This window comes from Diabrotica virgifera, chromosome 1 (assembly GCF_917563875.1).
Source record: "Diabrotica virgifera virgifera chromosome 1, PGI_DIABVI_V3a".
In the NCBI taxonomy this organism is placed as follows: Eukaryota; Metazoa; Arthropoda; class Insecta; order Coleoptera; family Chrysomelidae; genus Diabrotica; species Diabrotica virgifera.
Window position 1 is genome coordinate 16,757,814 of NC_065443.1, and position 23,354 is coordinate 16,781,167.

At 33.4% G+C, this 23,354-nt stretch overlaps 1 protein-coding gene across 1 annotated transcript in view; it reads left to right on the forward strand.

The window, feature by feature from the left end:
- Positions 1-23,354, forward strand: part of LOC114334252 (phenoloxidase 1-like) — an 86,662-nt gene that overhangs the window by 30,478 nt on the left and 32,830 nt on the right. The window contains exons 3-6 of the mRNA XM_050655070.1: positions 1,215-1,521; positions 14,664-14,884; positions 15,743-15,945; positions 20,092-20,344. Coding sequence (XP_050511027.1) covers positions 1,215-1,521; positions 14,664-14,884; positions 15,743-15,945; positions 20,092-20,344 — 984 coding nt within the window. The remainder of the gene's footprint in view (positions 1-1,214; positions 1,522-14,663; positions 14,885-15,742; positions 15,946-20,091; positions 20,345-23,354) is intronic.

A 23,354-nucleotide genomic window follows, 5' to 3' on the forward strand; every position in this document is an offset into this window, starting at 1 on the left:
AACAATATGTCAGTGGAACGCGAATGTCAATAATAAGATCGTGGCTGCAAAGTTCGTTTCTCATTTTTACAAAGGTAGCTCGGGCTTGTTATATTTGGCTTTTAATAAATTGCTGTGGTTGGATCCCAGTTCTCATTGATATTACTGCAGACATACACGAGTTTCTTTACTCTGTCTAGTATGGCGTCTCCGACTTTTATACCGTCATTCTGTATATAATTTCGTTTGTTAAATATCATATATTTTGTTTCTATTCTAAAATAAACAACCTCCTCCAGAAACTTGTAGGGAGCAAGTGGAGTGCAAACCATTGACATAATTAAGCGTAGACTCGGCATACTCACCAAAAAAGCGTAACGCTGAAACAGCATGGAAACAGTCGATCGGTGATCTATCTATCTATCTCTTTTAACCAAACGATCCCGCGCATGTGACTGACAAAGATGGCTAGACCACTCAATCCTATCTCGACGTTACACCCCGATGCATTGAGTAGCATATTCCTAGCTGGTGCAAACTCCCAGGTCTTAAAGTCAACAGCTGAGGCCTTATGTTTCTCAAGAGGTGAATATGCTTGTCCCGTCTGGGGTAGATCTAGACACGCCCAACAAGTCACCACGGCGTTAAATGAAACATGTAGAATAACTACCGGTTGTATGAAACCTACCTCTCTGCCCCTACTGTAGAGGGCAGCTGCCAGCACAATATGTGGAGAAGTTCAGGCAGACTTTCGGGTTTGACGAACCGCCAGGAACCAGCCGACTTAAATCAAGGAAAAGGTTTATGAGAAATGTCCGCGTCGAATCACCCGAACTGTTCCCCCTGCATCCAGAACGACCTAATAGAATGAGCCTGGACTGGAGAACCTGGCGGACACTCAACCGCATACGCACAAATATTTCCCCTGTAAAAAATAACCTTATTAAATGGGGTATGAAGACAGATAACGACGCACTTTGTGAAATTGGGGGAAAAAAGAACGTGGAGCACCTGAGAGTAGGCAGACTTTGCCCATCACAGTGCACCCTCGATGATTTATGACTCGCAAATGCAAAGGGTGTAGACGTAACCCGATACTGGGCAGAAAAACTGTAGTCGGATCCAGACACAAAAAAGTAAAGTGTACATCTGAATATCTTTGTTTTTATTTTATATTGACGTCTTTCTTTCATTAAATCTAATTTACTATCATCACAATGTAAATGGTTTTTTAGAAAGAAGAATACCAAAATATTGTAGAGAAGCATCAGCAATGGCAACTGATACCTACAATTGCAAAGTTAAGAATTACTCCAAGAACTCCTTTCAGCGCAGATGATTATGATGAAGATCGTATCCCTTACGATGATGATAAATCTCACCACGACAAAAAGACTGTTCGTGTTAAACCCATTAAGTTGCCTTCCTTAGCTGAAATAACTGAAATAGGGAAAAACGAAAATTTTTCCTTATTTATCCCGAAACACCAAAAGCTACAAAAACACCAAAGCATTGCTGCAAAGCTAACATCGTTATTTATGGGTAAGTGAATATTACGTTTTTTCCGCAAAATAATTTTTTCTCGTATATAAAAGCGTGTATGGTCTGAGAGCTTGTAGAGATTTTTGGGTAGGTATTTGAGACAGTCTTAAAAATTTTCAGGTAAAGAGAAGGTTTTCAGGTTTATGCCCCAACATCGGACTCAACAGAAGAAGATATAGAAATGTTCCACGCAGAACTTAAACAACTGCTTAGTAACGTTAAGAGACATGAAGTAAACCTCATAATGGGCGACTTTAATGCCAAGATAGGAAGAGGTAGAGACGACGATTTAATAGGCCCGTACGGCCTGGGAGAGAGAAATGACCGAGGCGAACGACTATATCAATTTTGCCAAGAGTAAGATATGAAAATATCTAATACCTGGTTCAAGCTACCACCTAGACGTTTATATACACGGAAAGCCCCAGCGGACCGCCCCGAGAGTATAGTTCGAAACCAGATCGATTACATAATGGTTAACCAAAGATTTGGATCATCAATAACTAGAACTTGTACATACCCTGGCGCCGATGTTCCATCAGACCATGTCCTTCTCTTAGCAGAAATAAAAATAAAAATCACTAATATGAGGAGACGCAAACCAGAACCAACAATAGACTATGCTAAACTTAAAGATGAGAATACCAGAAGAGAATTAAGTATGAAATTAAACAAAGAACTAACAAAGAATACAAAAGTAGAACTAGAAAGAGAAGTTAATTTGGATAACACATGGAGAGCCATAGAGGAAACAATGACGGATACATTAAAAAAATTAGGTTATAAACAAAAAATACAAAATAAAAGTTGGATGACTGACGAAATCCTGGCAATGTTCGAAGAAAGAAGACAACATAAAAACCAAGGGAACCGAGACAAATATCGAGAACAACAACAACGCATAAGAAGAGAGATAAGAACGGCAAAAAATAAGTGGCTAAAGAAACAGTGTGAGGAAATGGAACAGTTACAAAAACAACATGATGACCACAATCTACATAAGAAACTAAAGGAGGTAGCTGGAATATACAGAAAAAAGAAGTTTTCTAACTTAGAAAATGAACAAGGAAAAATGACACAAGATGATAGAGAGAGGAAACTCATATGGGAAAATACATCAAAAATCTCTTTGCAGACGAGAGGCCTGAGATAGAAGTCGTTCAGGAACAAGTGATAGATATTAACAACCTATCTGGTCCCGAGATCACAACTGAAGAAATTACTAGAGCAATAAATACCTCGAAAGACGGGAAAGCAGTTGGACCTGATCAAATTCCTGTTGAGTTACTCAGATTGTTAGATGAAGAGGGGATTACGATACTCCAAAGATTTTTCAACCAAATCTATAAAAAAGGAAAATTCCCTGTCCAATGGCTTGTATCTACCTTTATCCCTTTGCCAAAAAAGAACAACGCAACAAAGTGTCAAGAGCACCGACCGATAAGTCTGATGAGCCATTCTTTAAAAATATTCCTCAAAGTTCTTCACTACAGAATCTCCACAAAATGCGATAAGGTTATTGGTTGCTCACAATTTGGATTTCGAAAAGGCCTGGGTACCAGGGAAGCAGTAGTTGCAACCCAAGTGCTAGCTCAGAACTGCTACGATCAAAGGAAAGATGTAATGATGTGTTTTATAGATTATAAAAAAGCCTTCGATCGAGTACAACATCATAAACTCGTACATATACTAAAACAACACGACATAGATCAAAAAGACATTCGTTGCATAGAGGCTCTTTACTGGAATCAAACAGCTGTCGTCAAGGTGGATAATCAAAGCTGTGTGGTGGATATCAAAGGTGCATCAGCTGTCGTCAAGCTCAAAAAATTCTCAGAGGTGTAAGACAGGGAGGCATTCTCTCCCCACTACTGTTCAATCTATATTCAGAAAGTATCTTCCAGGAAGCTCTTGAGGAATGCGAAAGCGGCATCAAAGTAAATGGTACCTGGGTCAATAATATACGATATGTGGATGACTCGGTCTTAATAGCAGACAATATAGAAGACCTCCAAAACCTTCTTAATAAAATTGGAGAGCATAGCGGGAACATGGGACTTAGCATCAACATAAAAAAGACGAAGTTCCTTATGATCAGCCGTCAATTATGTCAAGATCAAAATTCAAGACTAGCATATAACAACCAAGATGTAGAGCGAGTAAGAAAGTTTAAGTACCTGGGAACCTGGATATGTGAAGACTGGATGTCGGATATGGAAATTAAATGTCGGATAGAAAGAGCCAGAAGTGCATTCATGAAATTCAGAAACGTCTTTACGAACTCTGACTTTGACCTAAACCTAAGACTAAGATTCACAAAATGCTATATATGGTCGGTGCTCCTATATGGCATGGAAGGATGGACTTTAAAAATAAACACAATGAATAAGCTAGAGTTCCCTGGACCGCAAGAATAACAAATGAAGAAATCCTGAGAAGAATTGGTACAGAACGACAACTGATGTGCACAATTAAACAGAGAAAAACGGCATACCTGGGGCACCTAATTAGAAATGAAATATACCAGTTTCTTCAAACCTTAATTGAAGGAAAGATCGAAGGAAGAAGAGGACGGGGCAGGAAGAAAATGTCATGGCTCCGTAATGTCAAACAATGGACAGGACTAAAAAACATAGGAGACCTAATACATACTGTAAGAGATAGAGAAAAATGGTCAAACGTGATCGCGAACATCCATTAGTGGATTGCATAAGAAGAAGAAGAAGAAGGTACGTATTTAGAGCCAAACCAGACGGGCCATTCTGCAGAGCTACTCTGTGGATCCACAAAGCAGCTTCCGATGATTGACCGTGGGTTCTTATGTGAAGTGGACGTCGCACACCAGACGAGCGACTGTGGCCAGCCACAGTCGCCGAGCCTCACTGCTAGTGGCAAACGCCATTCAGACGGACCACTTTTGTAGCTGTCGCAGATGTTTACGAGAATTTACAGGGTGAGCACCTAAAATGAATTTCGATTCGGAACGGTTTTTGATTGAAGTGCAAAACAGACCGAATATAATATGGGATACAAGAACCCGGGGGCATATTTATAGGGCATTAGAAGGCAAAGCGTGGGACGTCATCTTTGAATTATTTGTTTTTGATTTTAATGAAGGTAGCTCTATCGAAGAGAATAAATCCTGTAAGCAAAGTTTTCTCTATAGGGGAGTGCATACATATAGATTTTCACTTCGGAAAAAATTAAACAAGATAGAACTTTTTGTAATTTCATTAAGAAATGTTTAATAAACAACATATCAAAAAGTTCTAGTCGAGAAGTGGGTGCTTCATTTTGTATTAAACAAATGAACTACGAAATTATATGTTTTTTTAAATAACTCCGAAAATATAAATTTCAGAAAAAAACTGACTTGACCATTGAAAAAATCAGAAAATTTTACAAAAAAAACCTTATATAAAGAATTTTCTAAAATTAAATCTGTAACTTCTATAATTTTTTTAACTGTAACGCTACAGTCACCCTTCTCACAAACATTGGTGCACTGTAAACTAACGTACGGCGAAGTGCATGGTTGAGTTATTTTAATGTAATTCTTTAACTAATGGATCAGTGGGATCGGTATTCACCGGAGGGACCGCAGACGTTCGGATACAATTAGCGTCTCTTTGCAAAGTAACAAGACACTTACTCAACACACACACTACACACTACACCTGAGTTAGTGATCAGTTATACAATTAAGTGGCTAATGATTCTAGTTCTAAACCAAGGCCAGAATCAGAGAAAAAAAAGAATGTGTGTGTACTTTGTACGCACGTAAGAAGTTATACTTCTATTATACGATTTAAACGAAATTAATATACTTTTTATTTATATTTTGTTTAAATATTAAACTAATTTATACTTACTACTTCTCAAACATTTTTATTAGAATAGTGCCAAAAATTAAAATAATAAAAGAATAAAACACACACAAACACATTAAACAAGCCACAAATGATGTCTGAACATTAATTGTCGAAAATTTTTTTAACTAAATACGTATTTTCTGAAAATACAATTATGTATAATAAATGTATAATAAATATACTTACAATCATAAAATGTATTAAAAAAAACAAAAAAGAAAGTTTCTATTGGGACTCGAACCAGCGCTGATAAGAGCGGTTGGTATTGGAATTCATTCGCCTTCTCCGCTTAGCCACGAACACTATGTGTCATTATTTACGAAGATCGACTAACTAAACGGATTAAACTTGTGATATTTTGATATTTTGAAAATTGATTAAATTATTTTAATTTTGAATCGAAATGATTTAGAATTGAAAAAATACAACAAAACATCGAGTAAAAAAACAATATATTAGGTGAATATTGATAGAAATTTTGATGGTAATCAAATTATATAAATAAAAGTATTACATACTATGTATTTTGGCAGATCAAATAGGTAGGTTTATACCCATGATACATTAACAATTATTACGTACCTGTTGCTTTTAAAAACTATTTAAAAGTCACTACAATATTATAAACTTTTTTGTTTCTGTCCTCACAACAATAAAACTAATATATTATACATTTGTTTACCTTTACCTTTACCTCCAAACCACAGCTGCCATATCGGATAATTTTTGACATGTCATTTGAACATCCAATCAGAACAAAGTTATAATGCGCATGCGCCGGGCTGATAGGTTTTAACATATAAAAAAATCACCCTCTATCGCCGGTAAAGAAGTATAACTTCAAAAAATTAATGGATCAAATGAAATTTTACAAATTGAACATGAAAGAAGAATAATTAAGCTATCTTTTGGTTATAATAGAAAGAAATGAAATGTATGGGCATAACTACGCTGTGGGCGGAAAATGGGCCTTACATGATTTTTTTTAAATGATTTAAAAGTATGTAACTAATACAGTTTTCCTTATAAAACTCTCAGTTTTGCAGAACTTACCTTTCAAGCATCTTGTTAAATGATGTTTCATTAAAAAAAATCTCAAAAATTCAATTCAAATGATATGATGTCTCAAAAAATGTAATTTTTCTGAAAATCTTCGTAGTTTTATAGAATTACCACCACTTTAAGACGGTATTTCTCAAGTTTGAATAGATCTATTACAGTCTTATAAGTACTTTTTAAAGCTTAGGATGTAGTCTCTAAAATGCACTAAATTATTTGACTTTAGAAATGAATTAATCTATTTCTTTTTAAGAAAATTAAGGAAGATAACAAAAATGTAATACAAAAACCGAAAATTACATTGCTAAGAAAATGTTTGTACAAAGTGATCAAAACTTTTTCTGTAAAACTTACCTAAAATACATTTAATAATAAGCTTCAACAATAATAAATGTTCGGCAAAAAAATTTTTTTTTAGCTCTTATAGAGTATGTCTGTTTAACTTGGAACCTATGATAACTTTTTTATTATCAGTTTTACAAAAAAAAGTTATTCTTCATAAAATACTCTGCATCATATATAATCTAAGATGCAATCATCAAATATCAAATTTAATTAATGTTATAGAGGTATGTTAAAAAATATGAATTTCACTCAAGAGTAAAGTACCATTACATTTCACAATATCGAAAATTGTTATTAAGAAAAGTTGTTTGGAATTAAAAAAATTTGTTTTGGTGTTCAATTACATCCTTCTAATTAAAATATTGTGAATAATAAAGGCACTTAACTCTTAAAAAAAATTCATATTTTTTACATACCTCGTATAAAATTTACAAAGTTTGATGTCTGATGGTTGTATCTTAGATTTTAGACCAGGGAGAGCATTTTATGAAAAATAACTTTTTTTCGTAAAAATGATAATAAAATAGTTATCATAATTGTAATAAAATGATGATGAGTATCCGTAATTTAAGAAAAAAATTAATTTTTTTTGAAGTTATACTTCTTTATGCACGATTGAGATTGAGGGTGAATTTATATTGATCTGCGCGCATGCGCACACCGACAGTTTGGTATTAGTCTTTATACGGGCTCTGATTGGGTGTTGAAATGATCTGTCAATAATTGTTCAATATGGAGGTTATCGGTAAACAAAAATGTTGTATAATATATTAGTTTTTATTGTTGTGAGGACAGAAATAAAATCAAATTTATAATTATAGTGACTTTTTAAATAGTTTTGAAAAGCCACAGGTACGTAATTCTAAATGTTTCAGTTGTATTCCAATAAAAAATTATCTTCATACCTATTTGGAAAATGTAAAAAAAAATAATGTACTTACCTAGTACTTGCTATGCTATACCCCTAGTAGGCAATGCTTTAATTTACATAATCTGATTACGAACAAACTTTCTACAAATTTTCATCTAATGTATCGTTTTCTTACTCTATATATTGTTGTATTTTAATTCGACAAAAATCAAACTAATAAAAATTCATATAAACAAAATGTCAAAAAGTTGTTCAGTTTGTGTATATTCCCACATGACGTATACGTGAAGGTGGTTCAGTTTGAAATCGCTTCGACTCTTGCGGGATACACGGGAAGTAGGTTCAAGCCCAATGCAAGTTATATCATTTTTTTATTTTTTTATATAGATTTTATGATTGTAAGTATATTATTATATAATTTTTTTCAGAAAATACGTATTTAATTAAAATTTTTGGCAACAATTATTGTTCAGAAATCATTTGTGGCATTTTTCAATGTGTTTGTGTGTGTTTTATTCTTTTATTTTTTTAATTTTTGGTATTGTTTTAATAAAAATTTTTGGAAAGTAGTAGAGAAACTGTTTAAAGTATGTTGATTTCGTTGAAATCATATAATAGAAGTATAACTTCTTACGTGCGTACAAGTACACACATTATTTTTTTTCTCGATTAGAATGATGTAATTGTTTATTTAGACATAGTTTCTAATTTCAAACAACTTTTCATAATAGCATTTTTTGATATGCTGCAATATAAAGGTACTTTACTCTTTAACGAAATTCATATTTTTGAAATAACTGGTATAACATTGATAAAATTTGATATCTGATGGTTGAGTTTTAGATTTTTGACTATTCAGAGCATTTCATTAAGAATAACTGTTTTTCGTAAAATTGATATTAAAAAAGTTTTCCATGTGGTTGCTAGCTACGCAGACACACTGTATAAGAGCTTCTGTATAAGAATTTTCAAATTGTAATGCCATATTCGGATTCAGCATAATCAAAAACAAAATAGAAACATATTTGATCAAAGTGAAATGATGAATTAAACGATATTTTTAAAATTATTTATACAAAACAATTGTTATTGTTTAAACAATTAATAAACAATTAGCCGCCAAATCTGCGAGTAGAACTTTTTACTTTAACATGTATATAAACTAACAAAAAAAGTTTTAGAAAAATATAAGCTTGTTTGAATTTTTCCGACACAATACATATTTTTGTTCTAATTGCACTTCCCTATTATTTATATTTACATTTTATTATACATTGGATGCATTTGAACTATACAAAACAAATACTCACAATCTTGCTTGTTTATTTATGTTAAATAGTGGGATCCCATCCCAGGCCAAAAAAGGTTTTATTGTTTGTTGTTGAAAACAAAACGATAAGATATCAGTTAAAAGAGGGTTGCAAGCTAACATGTCTATCAAACTATTTTACTTCTGTAGGATACCAGATGTACTGGTTAATTTTTAATGTGCTTCTTTCTGTGATATAGCTGTTTTTGTCTGGTTCTTCTTAATTCCATTTATGGAGTTTATTTGTATTTTTTCAAAAGGGCTGAAATTTTATAAAATATTTAAAACTATGGACATTACAAACACTGATTTTGACGAACACACTTTTAAAAAAAAATATTAGCCGGCAAGTTGTTAATCATTTGACCAAACTTGCTGTCTTTTCTCACCCATTACATTAAACGCCGCACCCTTCCAAACGATCCACTTCGCAACGTAGTCGCCGGCGCTAGAAAATCGCATGTTTCAGCCACTCTGTGGATGCGCAGAATAGTGCTGGTGTGGTCCATCTAGTTTGGCCCTTACTGGAGCGTCTGTTATAGGCGAGCGGCAGCAACCCCTAAAATTACGTTATACCGACCACGAAAATCAACTATAAGTGAATGACCAATTTTGGTGATTCTTTATGTTTTCGTGGTCGCTAAATCTAAACATGTAGTTTACTTTTAACAAGAATTGGTGAAACATGTTCAAAAATCAATTTTGATGATTTTTCAAATTTACCTCGCTGTATCTTTGGTCGTTGTAAATATTTCTTCTTCTTCTTCCTTCTTGTATGTAGGCTTTAAAGCCTGTTTCTTCTTCAATATTAGCCTACTAAATTGTTTAGGTTATCGCACCATCTTTTTCTTGGTCTGCCAATACTTCTTCGTCCATTTGGTGGCTTAGCTCGTGCTATTCGTACCATCCTATCCTCTGCCATTCTACTAATGTGTTCGTTCCACTCCTGTTTCCGTTTTATCACCCATCCATTTATGTCTTCTATCTTGCATGATCTTCTTATGTTTCGCTTCTTTCCCTATCCAACAGACTTTTCCCTGATATTCATCTTTTCATCTCTGTTGTTTCTAGTAGTCGTCTCGTTTTAGATGTGTTAGGCCTTGTCTATGTTAATATAGGTCTAATTGCTGCTTTATACATAGATTCTTGCTTTTGTGTCTTGTGTCAGGTGTTTGTTCTTCCAGATTGTGTCATTAAGTAATCCCGCTGCTTTACTTGCTTTTAAGCTTTGTTGTCGTACTTCCTCTTCAACATCTTCGTAACTGGTTATATCTATTCCCAGATATCTAAATCTTGCTGCCTGCTTTATTATTTTTCCATCAATTTCGATTTTACATCGTAGTGGGTATTTAGATGTTATCATACATTTGGTTTTTCTGCTGATATTATCATATTGTATTTCTTCTGATCGTCTTCTGTCTCGGCGATTAATGAGGCATCGTGTGCATAACATAATACTTGGATTTCTTTGTTCCCCATTCTGTAACCATGACCTTTACGTACTGCTTCTATTATTTCGTCCATTATTATGTTAAAGAGCAGTGGGCTTAACGAGTCACCCTGTCTGACTCCGCTTTGTACTGGTATTAACTACCTTAGTTTTCCATTTATCTTTGCCTGTATTCGATTATGAAAGTAGATGTTTTCGATGGTTTGTATAATATTGATTGGTATGTTTCTTCTATACAGTAAATGTAAGACGTCTTCGACTTGGATGCGATCGAAAGCCTTTGTCAGGTCTATAAAACATAGATACAAATATTTCCTTTTGAAAATTTTGCTGTGTTATCTTTAGTATTTAGATGACAACGAGCTTTGTCCAAAATGTTTAAAAAAATTAAAAGAAGAGTTGTTAATTTTTAAACATTTTGTCATCATATTTCGTTAGTTTCATGTTTACTTAAAAAAGTTGAGTGACAAACTTTTTAGTTTATAGTTTTAACCAACACACCAGTAAAATATAATTCATGAAGAAGTTTTGTGGAAAATTTTAAGTCAAAATATGCAATAGGAAAAAAGTTATGTGACTTTATAAACAAGCTGCACACCCCAAAAAAGCTTATTTCTCGAGATACTGTGTGGTGTGATGACCACGGTGTGGTGAATAGCTAATTTTGGTAATACTGTATATTTTTGATGTTGCTGAATACGAAAATTAGGTTTATTTTGAATTTTACGTGGGGGAACATTGGCAAAATCGCAATTTTGCCCTAAAAATAAAAAAAAATGAAATCACATTTTTCTTCCTTCAACTCGCTACAACTCTGTTCCACTTTAATATTTTTTTCTGAAATTTTTACAGTATATATTTCTTACCTTTCTGAAGACAATGGTGCCTGTTTCAATATTTCTGTGTTATTGTAATAAAAGTTATGAATTGTTTAAAATAAAAGGGGCAGATTCCTAAATTGCAAAGTTTAATCGCAAAAGTTGAGTGACAAAATTTGAAATTTAACTTTTTAATTAAGTTTATGTTAAAATATAGGGGACAAATAATACAATATTTTATAGAAAAAACAAATGGAGTAACTTTTAATTTTAAGAAAAACGTGATTTCATTCTTTTTATTTTTAAGGTAAAATTGCGATTTTGACAATGTTCTCCCATCTAAAATTCAAAATAAACGTCATTTTCGTTTTCAGCAGCATCAAAAACATAAAGTAATACCAAAATTAGCTATTCACCACATTGTGGTCAGTATCTCGAGAAATAACCATTTTTTTGATGGAGTTCCACTCGTCTATAAGGTCACATAACTTTTTTCCTATTGCATATTTTGAGTTTCAAATTTTCCATAAAACATCTTCATGAATTATGTTATACTGTTGTGTTGGATAAAATTATAAACTAAAAAGTTTGTCACTAACGAAATCTTGCGACAAAATGTTTAAAAATTAACAGCTCCTCTTTTAATTTGTTTTAACCTTTTGGACGAAGCTCGTTGTTATCTAAATACTTCAAAGATGACACAGTAAAATTTTCAAAAGGAAGTATTTACAGCGACTAAAGATACAGCGAGGCAAATATGAAAAATCATTAAAATAGATTTTTCGCATTTTTGCATAAAATTTGATTTTTGAACCTGTTCCACCAATTCTGCATAAAAATAAACTTCATATTCGGATTCAGCGACCTCGAAAATATAAAGAATGACTAAAATTTGCCATTCACCTATCATGGCCGCTTTTTCGATTTCTAAGCCTCAGATTAGGGGTGAGCGATCGTCGCTGACCGATGATCGCTAAGCGATGATCACAACCGGAGTGTTCTTACTGAAGCGATGGTTATAGTCTAGGATCCGATATAAGGACGACCTTCACCTATCTGTTTAAGGACAAAAATTATTTGATAATATGTAATTTAGTATGATACAAATGATAAAAAACAAGAGGTTTCCGATATAATTTTGTCCAGACTCTAATTCTTTTTTCTTCTTTTGGTGCCTATTCGTTTCCAATATTGGCGATCATTCTGACTATAATATTTTATTAACTGATGCTTTAACTAGACTAGTTGTTGTTGTGGAAGCTTTCGTAAAATTCAGGAAGGTACTGACCTGTTCAGAGTTCGATCTTAAACCTGTTCAGAGTTCGACTGTCGAAAGTTTGTTTTTTAACTAGAATAACTAGGTCCATTTTCCGTTGGAACTTTACCAAGCTGCAAACGGGGGTTGTGAATTGCATAGTGTAGACTTCCTTCCCTTTTGTCTTCACTGCAGTATCCATCTGGCTTGCTTATTGTAGAAGCCTTGGAGGTGTCACCAGGGAAATGGACCAATGAGTTTTCAATTTAAAAATCTTTTAGTAATATTTTTAATATTTTTCAATATTATTAATGTTGCTATTAGGATTGAAAACTTTACCTTTCAATTGCCAGATGACGCTTGTCACCTAATCCATACACGTCAGTTGCAATGTGGGGATAAGCTTTCATGGTTGGTGACTTCGAGTAGAGAGCAGCAGGCCTAGGCCTCTCCGATGATGACTCCAATAATAGTCCAAAATCGTCGATTCAGAGTGCTGAACTGAGTTCCCTATTCTAAGTGAAAAATAAGATTGTTTTGCCTTCTCATTGCAACTGAATAAAAGTGGTATACATTTTTATTTTTATTATTAAATGTATGTAAAAATATATTGTTATGATCTACTTTTTATTACTTTAATATCAATTAATCTTTATTTGATTACTCCAATTAATTAAATAATCAATTATCCAATTGTCAAAAATCATACAAAAAAATTAAGAAAAAATCTCAGGGTGCCTTTTTATAATACAAAAAAAAATATCTAATTTATCTTACGTTATACTTATCTTCTCTCGTGGTTTCACTATTATATCTCTTAGTTGGTTCTAATCGGGAAAAAATATTAGGAAAGGGAATTAAATAGAAATATAAAATAAGCATACAGAATTGTCTTTTATTATCAAAATCAATACTCTAAAAATCGATCAAATTTAAAACCTGTGGACACAGCTGTCCGAATGAAATTTTTACCACTTAAATTTACTCTAGTTAAAAAAACAATTTATCGGTTTGTTCCCGATGACTTTGATAAAACAAGCTAAACAAACAAATTTAGGTATTCGCAAATTTACCTATACTTCCTATTTACTTTTTGAAATATTGGAATCTTAATTCATATGCTTTTACTCAAAATTTTAGTTTCCGAACATAAAAATATCTTTCACATAAATTGACTGACCTTTTGCTTCACTCACTCTGATGTCTTCTCTTGACCCAAAACAGCTCTCCCTCGTTGACTATGTTAGGCTACCTATCAAAGCCGTCTCCGTTCTCAAGCTTCAAATCTATCAGCATACCAGCACCAATTCTCCAACGAGCCAGGCCTTTTTTAACCAGTACTCTATTCAAACAGACTCCAAAAATTCTCTCCTCTCCTTCTCACAATAATACAGAATCAAAGAGGTATTTCGTCTCAATTTGATCTGTCTCTCGTTCCAATTTTCAGCTCTATTTTCCACTATCAAACAACCACTGGTACTTGCTATCTAACTATCCACGAAAACGTTGACTGCTCTTCAGCGATGACAATAACATAATAATCTTTTCTTTCTCAAACTGTCTCAACTTTCAAGCTTCCCTTTCCCCATTCCAAATTTCCTAGCCAATCAGAAACATTTATCTCTCCACCTTCCTCTCTTTTCACTCGAAAACAAACAGTCATTCTTTCAAAAATATTGCTACCATCATAATAATTATTTTCGGGGAATTCTACAACATTTTACTCGGGGTTAAACAAAAAGAGATTAAAATTCCAAACTTTCTTACTATTTTTCTAGAAACTAATAATTACCTCTACCTGTAGATTCTACCTTTCCCGTAATAAACAATCTTTTTATATTATGATCCTAAACAAATCTTCCTTTCACTTTAATTATTCACAAAAGTCTTTAATTCTTCATCGAAAAGCTCATTAAAGGAGAGACCCACTTACATGTAAGCTAACTTCTAATAAATATTTACAAATCAATATACAGGGTGGATCAAATTTATGTGCCCGTGTTATATAAAAAAATAAATTTTTTATTCTATCTTTGATTGATAGATTGATCCACAATAATATATATTTTGGTGTTGCCTTGCAAAAAGCAATTTGTACTTTGTTTTATAAATAACTTGATATAGGTATATTTGCTTTTTGTATAACTTTATTTTTGATTTTAGAAATGAAAGATTGCGACGAACTGCTGTCTTTGGCCTGTTACGCTCGAGAACGTGTTAATCCTCTTCTTTTTCACTATGCGTTATCTGTGGCTTTATTACATCGGACTGATACAAGAGATTTAGATTTGCCATCCGTAGTATTTTCATTCCCCGATAGATACATCGACAGAACAGTTTTTGGCAAAGTTCCAGAAGTTACTGCTTTAGCAGAGGGGGAAAGGGTAAGAGTTACTATTCACATATTCATAGGTTGGTGATTATTTTTATGGTAGGGAGCCCAAGCAGATGTACATTTACCATATATTGACTCTTAACAAAGGGGATTTCGTTCAGGAGGGCCAGAAAAAAGTAATCTATCCTTAAAAATACTCGAAATTGTCAGATTAAGATAAGGTAAGTTAAGTACATGCAAAATAGTGTATATTTTAAAAATCCATTTAAGATTTTAAAATAACCCCACCCCCACTACCAGTGGGGGTCGTGTTTGATGCCATTCGATATATTTTTCAAAAATTTTGAATAAGTGTATTTTTCAGTTTTTCAATCTGATGTTCATTTCGTAAAATATCGCGGGATTCGTATTTAAAATTTTAAATTTACCCCCACCCCTCTCTTTGTAAAGTCGTGTTTGGTATCATTCGATAGATTTTTGAAAAATATTGAGCACGTATTTTTTAGTTTTTTGATCTGTCATTCATTTCGCGAAATATTCGCTTTTTTCTTGTGAAATTTTGGGACTCACCCATTTCCTTACGCCCTGCTCAAATCGTCAGATTTTTGAAATATACACTGTTTTGCATGTACTTAACTTACCTTATCTTAATCTGACGATTTCGAGTTTGTCTAAGGATAGATTTTTTTTTCGCCCCCCCCCCCCCTTAACGAACTCCCCTTCATTAAGAGCCAATATATGGTAGTAGTACATTTTCAGGGTACAAGGTTTCTCCCCATGTAATAATCTGACGCGCTCGAGTAACTGCAAAAATCCCCGCTTGGACTCCCCTACCATAATAAATTATAATAAATCATCAGCTAAAATTAATCTTAAAATTTATATGTGAAATATAAACTTTTTACAGACCCCGATTACCATACCTATGAATTATACGGCATCCAACTTGGAAGATGAACATCGTATAGCATATTTTCGAGAAGATATCGGAATAAATCTTCATCACTGGCACTGGCATTTGGTGTATCCCATGGAGGGAAACAGAGATATTGTTAATAAGGATCGCAGAGGGGAACTCTTTTACTATATGCACCAACAGATTATAGCAAGGTAATTATAACAACAACAGATTATAGCACGGGTTACGTGTTTTACATTCTAACCAAATTATTATAAAGGTCGCGTCATATTATAATGCACGTCGCGTTTTCGGCACGTAGCGTTTGCAGACCGGCAATCGGACTGCCCATTCACATTATCATACATAGAACGTTTACGTTGGTTTCAGTTTCAGATGTGTTTATTGTCACAACACATGTTTACATGACAAATTGCCTCGAAAACTACTTTTTAAATTAGACCGGGCAGTATCGTCGCTCCGGCTAGCGAAATTATTCCGATTCGATATTTTTAAACAAACTTACTCAAAAAGAAGTCCTTATAACATATCCACAGGGTGCCGGGCGGTACCGTGGTCGAAAAATTGTTTAAACATTTTTTTTAAACAAATTCACAAAAATATTTTTTTCATTTCGAGCAATATTTTTTTAGATAAACTGGGTCATTCTGGGCAAAAAAGGTCTCTTGTCATTTTTCTCTAAAATTGATTGTTGGCGAGTTACATGCGATTAAAAATTTGAAAAATGCGAAAAGGCCATTTTCAAGGCTTAATAACTCGATTAAAAGTATTATTATGAATTTCAATAAGTGACCAAATCAAGTTTCAAACCCCTTCTTCAAGGTCCCAAAGAGATTTTTGTCATTATTTTACTACAAAGCTGTTATTTTTAGTTATTAACAATTAGCGCTATAGTCCAACTGTATCGTCGCCCCCGTTAGCGAAACTATTTCGATTAGATTTTTTTGCACAAACTTACTCAAAAAGAGTCCTTAAAACAAACACATCCACAGGGTGCCGGGCGGTGCCCTTGTCAAAAAATTGTTTTGACAATTCTTATTAAACAAATTCACAAAAATAATTTTTTCATTACGAACGATTTTTTTTTAGATAATTTGGGTTATTCTTAGCAAAAAACGTATCTTGCAAAAATGCGGAAATGGCCATATAACTCGACAACAATCAATTTTAGAGAATAATCACAAGAGACCTTTTTTGCCCAGAATAACTCAAATTATTATTAATTTGGGTTTAATTAAATTATTAATAAAAAATTATTTTTGTGAATTTGTTTAACAAAAATTGTTTAAACAATTTTTAGACCACGGCACCGCCCGGAACCCTGTTGATGTGTTATAAGGACCTCTTTTTGAGTAAGTTTGTGCAAAAAAATCTAATTTCGCTAACGAGGGCGACGATACAGTTGGACTATAGCGGTAATTGTTAATAGTTAAAAATAACAGCTTTGTAATAAAATAATGACAAAAATCTCTTCAGGACCTTGAAGAAGTTGTTTGAAACTTGATTTGGTCACTTATTGAAATTCATAATAATAATTTTTAATCGAGTTATTAAGCCTTGAAAATAGCCATTTTCGCAATTTTAGAGAAAAATGACAAGAAACCTTTTTTGCTCAGAATTACCCAAATTATCTAAAAAAAATATTGCTCGAATGAAAAAATACTTTTGTGAATTTGTTTAAAAAGATTGTTTAAACAATTTTTCGACCACGGCACCGTCTGGCACCCTGTGGATATGTTATAAGAACCTCTCTTTGAGTAAATTTGTGCAAAAAATCGAATAGGAATAATTTCGCTAGCGAGGGCGACGATACTGACCGGCCTAAATACTCTGTATCAAATTCAAAGAAATACCTAAATAAACAACGAGGGAAAAACGACCCGTAGCTGTCAACATCCGAAAAATATTGTTTTCGAATGAACCGAACGCAGACGTAACGTGTCTTATACGCTACGTTACGTGTCTTATACGCACAATATGAATGGTTCAATTTAAAAACCATTAAATTATATTTTTCGCAAACGAAACGCTACGTGCCGAAAACGCGACATGCATTATAATATGAGGCGACCTTAAAGCTTAATAGACCAGGGCGGATCTGTGAAAAAACTTCTATTTTTGGATGTGCGCGGTTGCATTCGGATTTTTGCAGATAAAGTTAGGTGACAGCTTCAATAGTAATAATTGACATATGCTCCTTCTCAAATATGCCCGGAGCAGTAATAAAAACAAATAAAATATGTAAAAATTTCGGAAAACATCGATTTCTTCTACTTTCTTTGCTTATAACTTTAAAACGATCCATTTTGGAAAAAAGTCATGGGGAAATAAAATAAAGATAATTGAATTTTGTGTCATATACGTCGGGTTAAGAATGTCGTTAATTATTAACCTTTCTGCAAAATAGCAATAAATACAAAATAAGGGGGCAAAATAAGCCTGTTTTATTCAATGTGTTTCAACCATTTTGGTTGCACTTAGAACTTTCGTATTTCGCTTAGAAAATTCTTACAACATACTTAAATCGTCCACCAAATTTCATTAAAATAGACTTTAGAGATTTTGCATAATAATTTTGTAATATAAATATTTTTTTAAAAGTTAAAATTTTTTAAAAACTTGCTGAAGAAAAAGTAGAGCATTTAGAAGTTTTCTAATTTTTTTTTTGCATATAAAGAGGCGTTCTACCTATCTAATACACTTTACAGAACAAAAATTGGATTATTTAAGCGGCCTCAGCGCTGTTTTAAAGTTATAAACAATTTTTTGGCTTATAAACAAATACAGTGAGGACGTTTGAGTTGGAATAGATTCATTTTTCAGTTATTTATCAAATAAACATTTTTTATGTTTTAGGACAACAGTAAAACGTATTTTGAATTGAATAATAAATTATACACTTTCTTCTTTTTGTCTCAATTAATAAAAAAAATTTAGGCACCCTGTATGAATAATTATGTTAATGTCTATATTAATGAATAGAACTTCAAATAAACTTTCTAATAAGCTAGCACACTACCCCTATTCTCATTTAAAAAACTCATCGATTACGTAATCACACCCAGATGAATGACTTCACTAGTATGATATATATGCCAAAAATTATAATTTAAATATAAAAAAATAATGTGTGTGTACTTTGTACGCACGTAAGAAGTTATACTTCTATTATATGATTTAAACAAAATTAACATAACAAAATGTCGAAACCCAAAAGACTCCATTTTCAAACAATTCAATGTTCATTACAGTTGCTTTCATTACAGTTGCTTTCCTGATGAGAACAAAAGAGTTCGAAATGGTCCATAGAAAGATGGTAATGATCTCTGAATCGAAATTAAATATAATGCCTTTTATAAAATTAATATACTTTTTATTTATATTTTATTTAAATATTAAACTAATTTATACTATAATCACTATACAAAACAGTGCCAAAAATTAACATAATAAAAGAGTAAAACACACAAACACATTAAAAATGCTACAAATGATTTCTGAACATTAATTGTCGGAAAATTTTTTAACTAAATACGTATTTTCTGAAAATAAAATTATATAATAAATATACTTACAATCATAAAATGTATAAAAAAAAAATAAAAAAATAAAAGTTTCTATTGGGATTCGAACCAGCTTATCAGCGCGGTTGGTATTGGGGTTCATTCGCCTTAAAGGTTTCGCCACGGAGACAATGTGTCATTATGTGAGAAGATCGACTAACTAAACGGATTAAACTTTTGATATTTTTGAATTAAATCAAATTATTTTGATTTTGAATTGAAATGATTTAGAATTGAAAAAATACAACAAAACATAGAGTAAGAAAACAATATATTAGGTGAATATTGATAGAAATTTTGATGGTAATCAAATTATGTAAATAAAATTATTACATACTATGTATTTTGGTAGGTTCAAATAGGTAGGTACCTATGATACATTTACAATTATTACGTACCTGTTGCTTTTAAAAACTATTTAAAAGTCACTACAATTATAAACATTTTTGTTTCTGTCCTCACAACAATAAAACTAATATATTATACATTTGTTTACGTTCATATTGAACAATTATTTATTATTGACAGATCATTTCAACACCCAATCAGAGCCCGTATAACGACTAATACCATACTGTCGGTGTGCGCATGCGCGCAGATTAATATAAATTCACCCTCAATCTCAATCGCGCCTAAAAAAGTATAACTTCAAAAATTATAATTTTGGGGTAGACTAATTATTTAATTATTGCAAACTACCTCATGTCCTACCTTATCTATTATTTTTATTATTATTGTTATCGTTTAAAGCTTCATTTTGATTTAACTTTCTAGATATAATTTTGAACGTCTTTGCAACGGATTGAATCGAGTGGAAAAATTTACCAACTTTAACGACCCCATCTTGGAGGCCTATTATCCGAAACTCCATAGCAAGGTTTCCAACCGAGATTATCCTGCTAGAGTATCGAACATGAGGTGGCAAAACTTAAAGAGAGACCGTGACGACTTATGTGTCGATGTAGAACAGATGGAACGTTGGAGACATAGAATATATAATGCTATTCATAGGGGATACGCTACAGATGTAAGTTACTTTTCTATTAGAGCATCTAATCCGGTATGACAGTATTATTTCGTCAGTTTTTTTCCTTCTGGAAGCCTGAACCCGTGCATGCATACACCCCGGTCGCACTGCAGCCTTTTGGCTTATTGTGCTTTCTTTCGTTTGTTCCCATGACACCCAGTCCAATATAGTAGTGCCCATCACTAGCCTGTAAAGGTTCTTTGTGTTAGTGCCATATGCTTTCTGACTTAATCGGTAGTCTCCATATATTGCTTGTCTCTTACGATCCAGTGCCTCGCAGTCGCACAATATATGTCTGACTGTCCCAGTCTCTCTATTTCATAGTCTGCAACTGAGATCTCCATTGTATAGTTCTATCGTATGTAGGTATCCATTTACTGGAAAATGTCCATTAGGAAACCTGTAGTGATTTTGAGCTGATTCCTGTTCAGTTTGCGCAGTTCTTCTGCTCTTTTCGTGCATGTCTGAGGTATAAATCTCTACTCATGCCTTTGTATGGGATTTTTTCCCAGTATTCTTTGTGTTGTCTTCGTATCCCGTCTTCGTATCCAGCCACTTAATCGGTCTCTGATTGTGCTTTTGGGCATGCCCAGTGCCGGTTCTGGTCCAAAGTATCTTGTTGCTGATGTTCGTCTAGCAAAATCGTCAGCTTTCTCATTGCTAGCGATTCCTTGATGTCCTGGCACCCATATGAGTTTTACCTCGTTATGTTTCGCTAGGGTGTCAAGTTCTTCGCGGTATTCCCCTACAAGCCTGGAGGTTATCCTTGGATTCTTTAAAGCCCTCAAGGACGCTTGGATGTCTGAACAAATATTGATTATCTTATTGGTCTTCTTCTTCTTTAAGTTTCATCTTCTATCGAAGGTTGGAAATCATCATGGAAATGCGGACCCTGTTGACTGCCGCTCTAAATAGCTCTGCACTACTGCATTCGAACCATTCCCGTGAGTTCTTAAGCCAGGATGTTCTTCGTCTTCCCACATTTCGCTTTCCTCGGATTTGCCTTGCATAATAAGTTGTAATAATGAATATTTTTGCCCTCTCATCAAATGTCCCAACTACTCAAGTTTTCATCTTTTGATAGTTAGTATTATTTCCGGTTGATTTCCTATCCTTCTAGTTACTTCCACGTTCGACATTTTTTGAATCCATGATATTCGTAGGATTCTTCTGTAACACCAAAATTCAAAGGCGGCCAACTTATTCAAATGGACTTGTTTCAACGTCCACGCTTCCAAGACATAAAGAAGAGTAGAGAACACGTAACATCGAAGCATCCTTAGGCGTAGATCTCGACAAAAAAGAAACTTTTAAAGTTTAATGAATGATGCACGTGCTGTTTCAATACGTATCTTAATTTCTTTGGTTTGCTCTACATTTGATGTTATCCATGTTCCTAAATATTTGTAGTTATCCACACTCTCAATCACAGCATCTTCAATTGTTAATTTGATGTTTGTGTGTGCTGGTTTAGTTATTATCATGCATTTAGTTTTCTTTAAATTCATCTTCAGTCCGTACTCATGACAGCGTTCATTAAGGCGTTGCATTACGTTCTGTAAATCATTGTTGTTATCCGTTATTATTACTGTATAGTCTGCAAAGCGTAAGTTGTTCAAAACTTCTCCATTGATAGATACACCTTCTATTGAATCTGAGAGCGCTTCTTGAAATACCGCTTCACTGTAGACATTGAAAATTAGTGGAGACAGCACGCAACCCTGACGGACTCCTCTCTGTATTTTGATATCTTCGGTGTCCTGGTTGTCAACTCTTACCTTGGCAGTTTGATTCCAATATATATTAGATATAATTTTCATGTCACGACAGTCAATATTTTTACTTTTTAATATATATGTCTATATTTATGTTGAACTTTATCAAATACCTTTTCAAAGTCTACAAAATATAAGTACATATCCTGATTCATGTCTATGCATCTCTGGGCCAGCACATTCAAGCCGAACAAAGCATCTCGTGTGCTCATATCATTTCTAAAACCAAATTGTGTGTCACTGATTTCATATTCAAGAGTTTTAACAATTCTGCTGTGTATTATTTTCAAAAATGTTTTAAGTGTGTGACTCATTAAAGATATTGTTCTGTCATCCGAGCAGGATGTTGCACTTGACTGTTTGGGAATTGCTACAAAGGTCGATTGCAGCCATTGTCTGGGGATTGTGGCAGTCTGATATATTAGATTAAAGAGTTCAACCATTACATCAATACCATCTTCATCAATAAGTTTTAATAATTCCATGGGCACATCATCTGGTCCAGTAGCTTTACCCTCTTTCGTGTTTTTAATGGCATATATGATTTCTTCTCTTTATATTGGTGGTCCGGTATCCTCTGTGATTTCTAATGATAGCTCTCCTCTTTCATCATTAAAGAGTTGTTGGATGTAATTGGTCCAGTGACAAAATCTCTCCTTCACGTCAGTAATAATATCCCCTTTATCATTTTTAAGGGTATTTGTTCTTGTGTTTTTTCTAGAACCTGTCATTTCTTTGATTTTTTTGTGTAAATTAAAGCTGTCATACTTTTTATCCAGGTCTTCTATTTCTTTGCATCTGTCGAAGAGCCACCTCTCTTTTGCCTCTCGAATTTTCTTTCTGATGTTTCTCTGAATTTCTTTGTATTTATTCGGGTCTTTTGTTTTATGTTTTCTTCGTTCTTCCATAAGTTTAAGAATTTCTACTGTCATCTAAGATTTTGTTTTTTCTTCAAGTGATTTGAGGGTTTCTTTTCCAACTGACACTAAGTTTCCGCACTATCTTCTTTGGCTTTCCTTAAGTTCTCGTTTATTTTAAATTGAGTTTCCGCATATGTGTTGTCTTGTTTGAGCTGCCTTGTATCCATGATTTTATTGGATCTTATTGGTATAAGTCCTCACTCTGTCTATTCTTGCACAGTGCAGGATTGCATATACCTCTGCCTGAATTAGAGAGGTATATTCTCCTAATGGGATGGAACCGCTATAGTCTCTATCTTCACTATGTACTCCTGA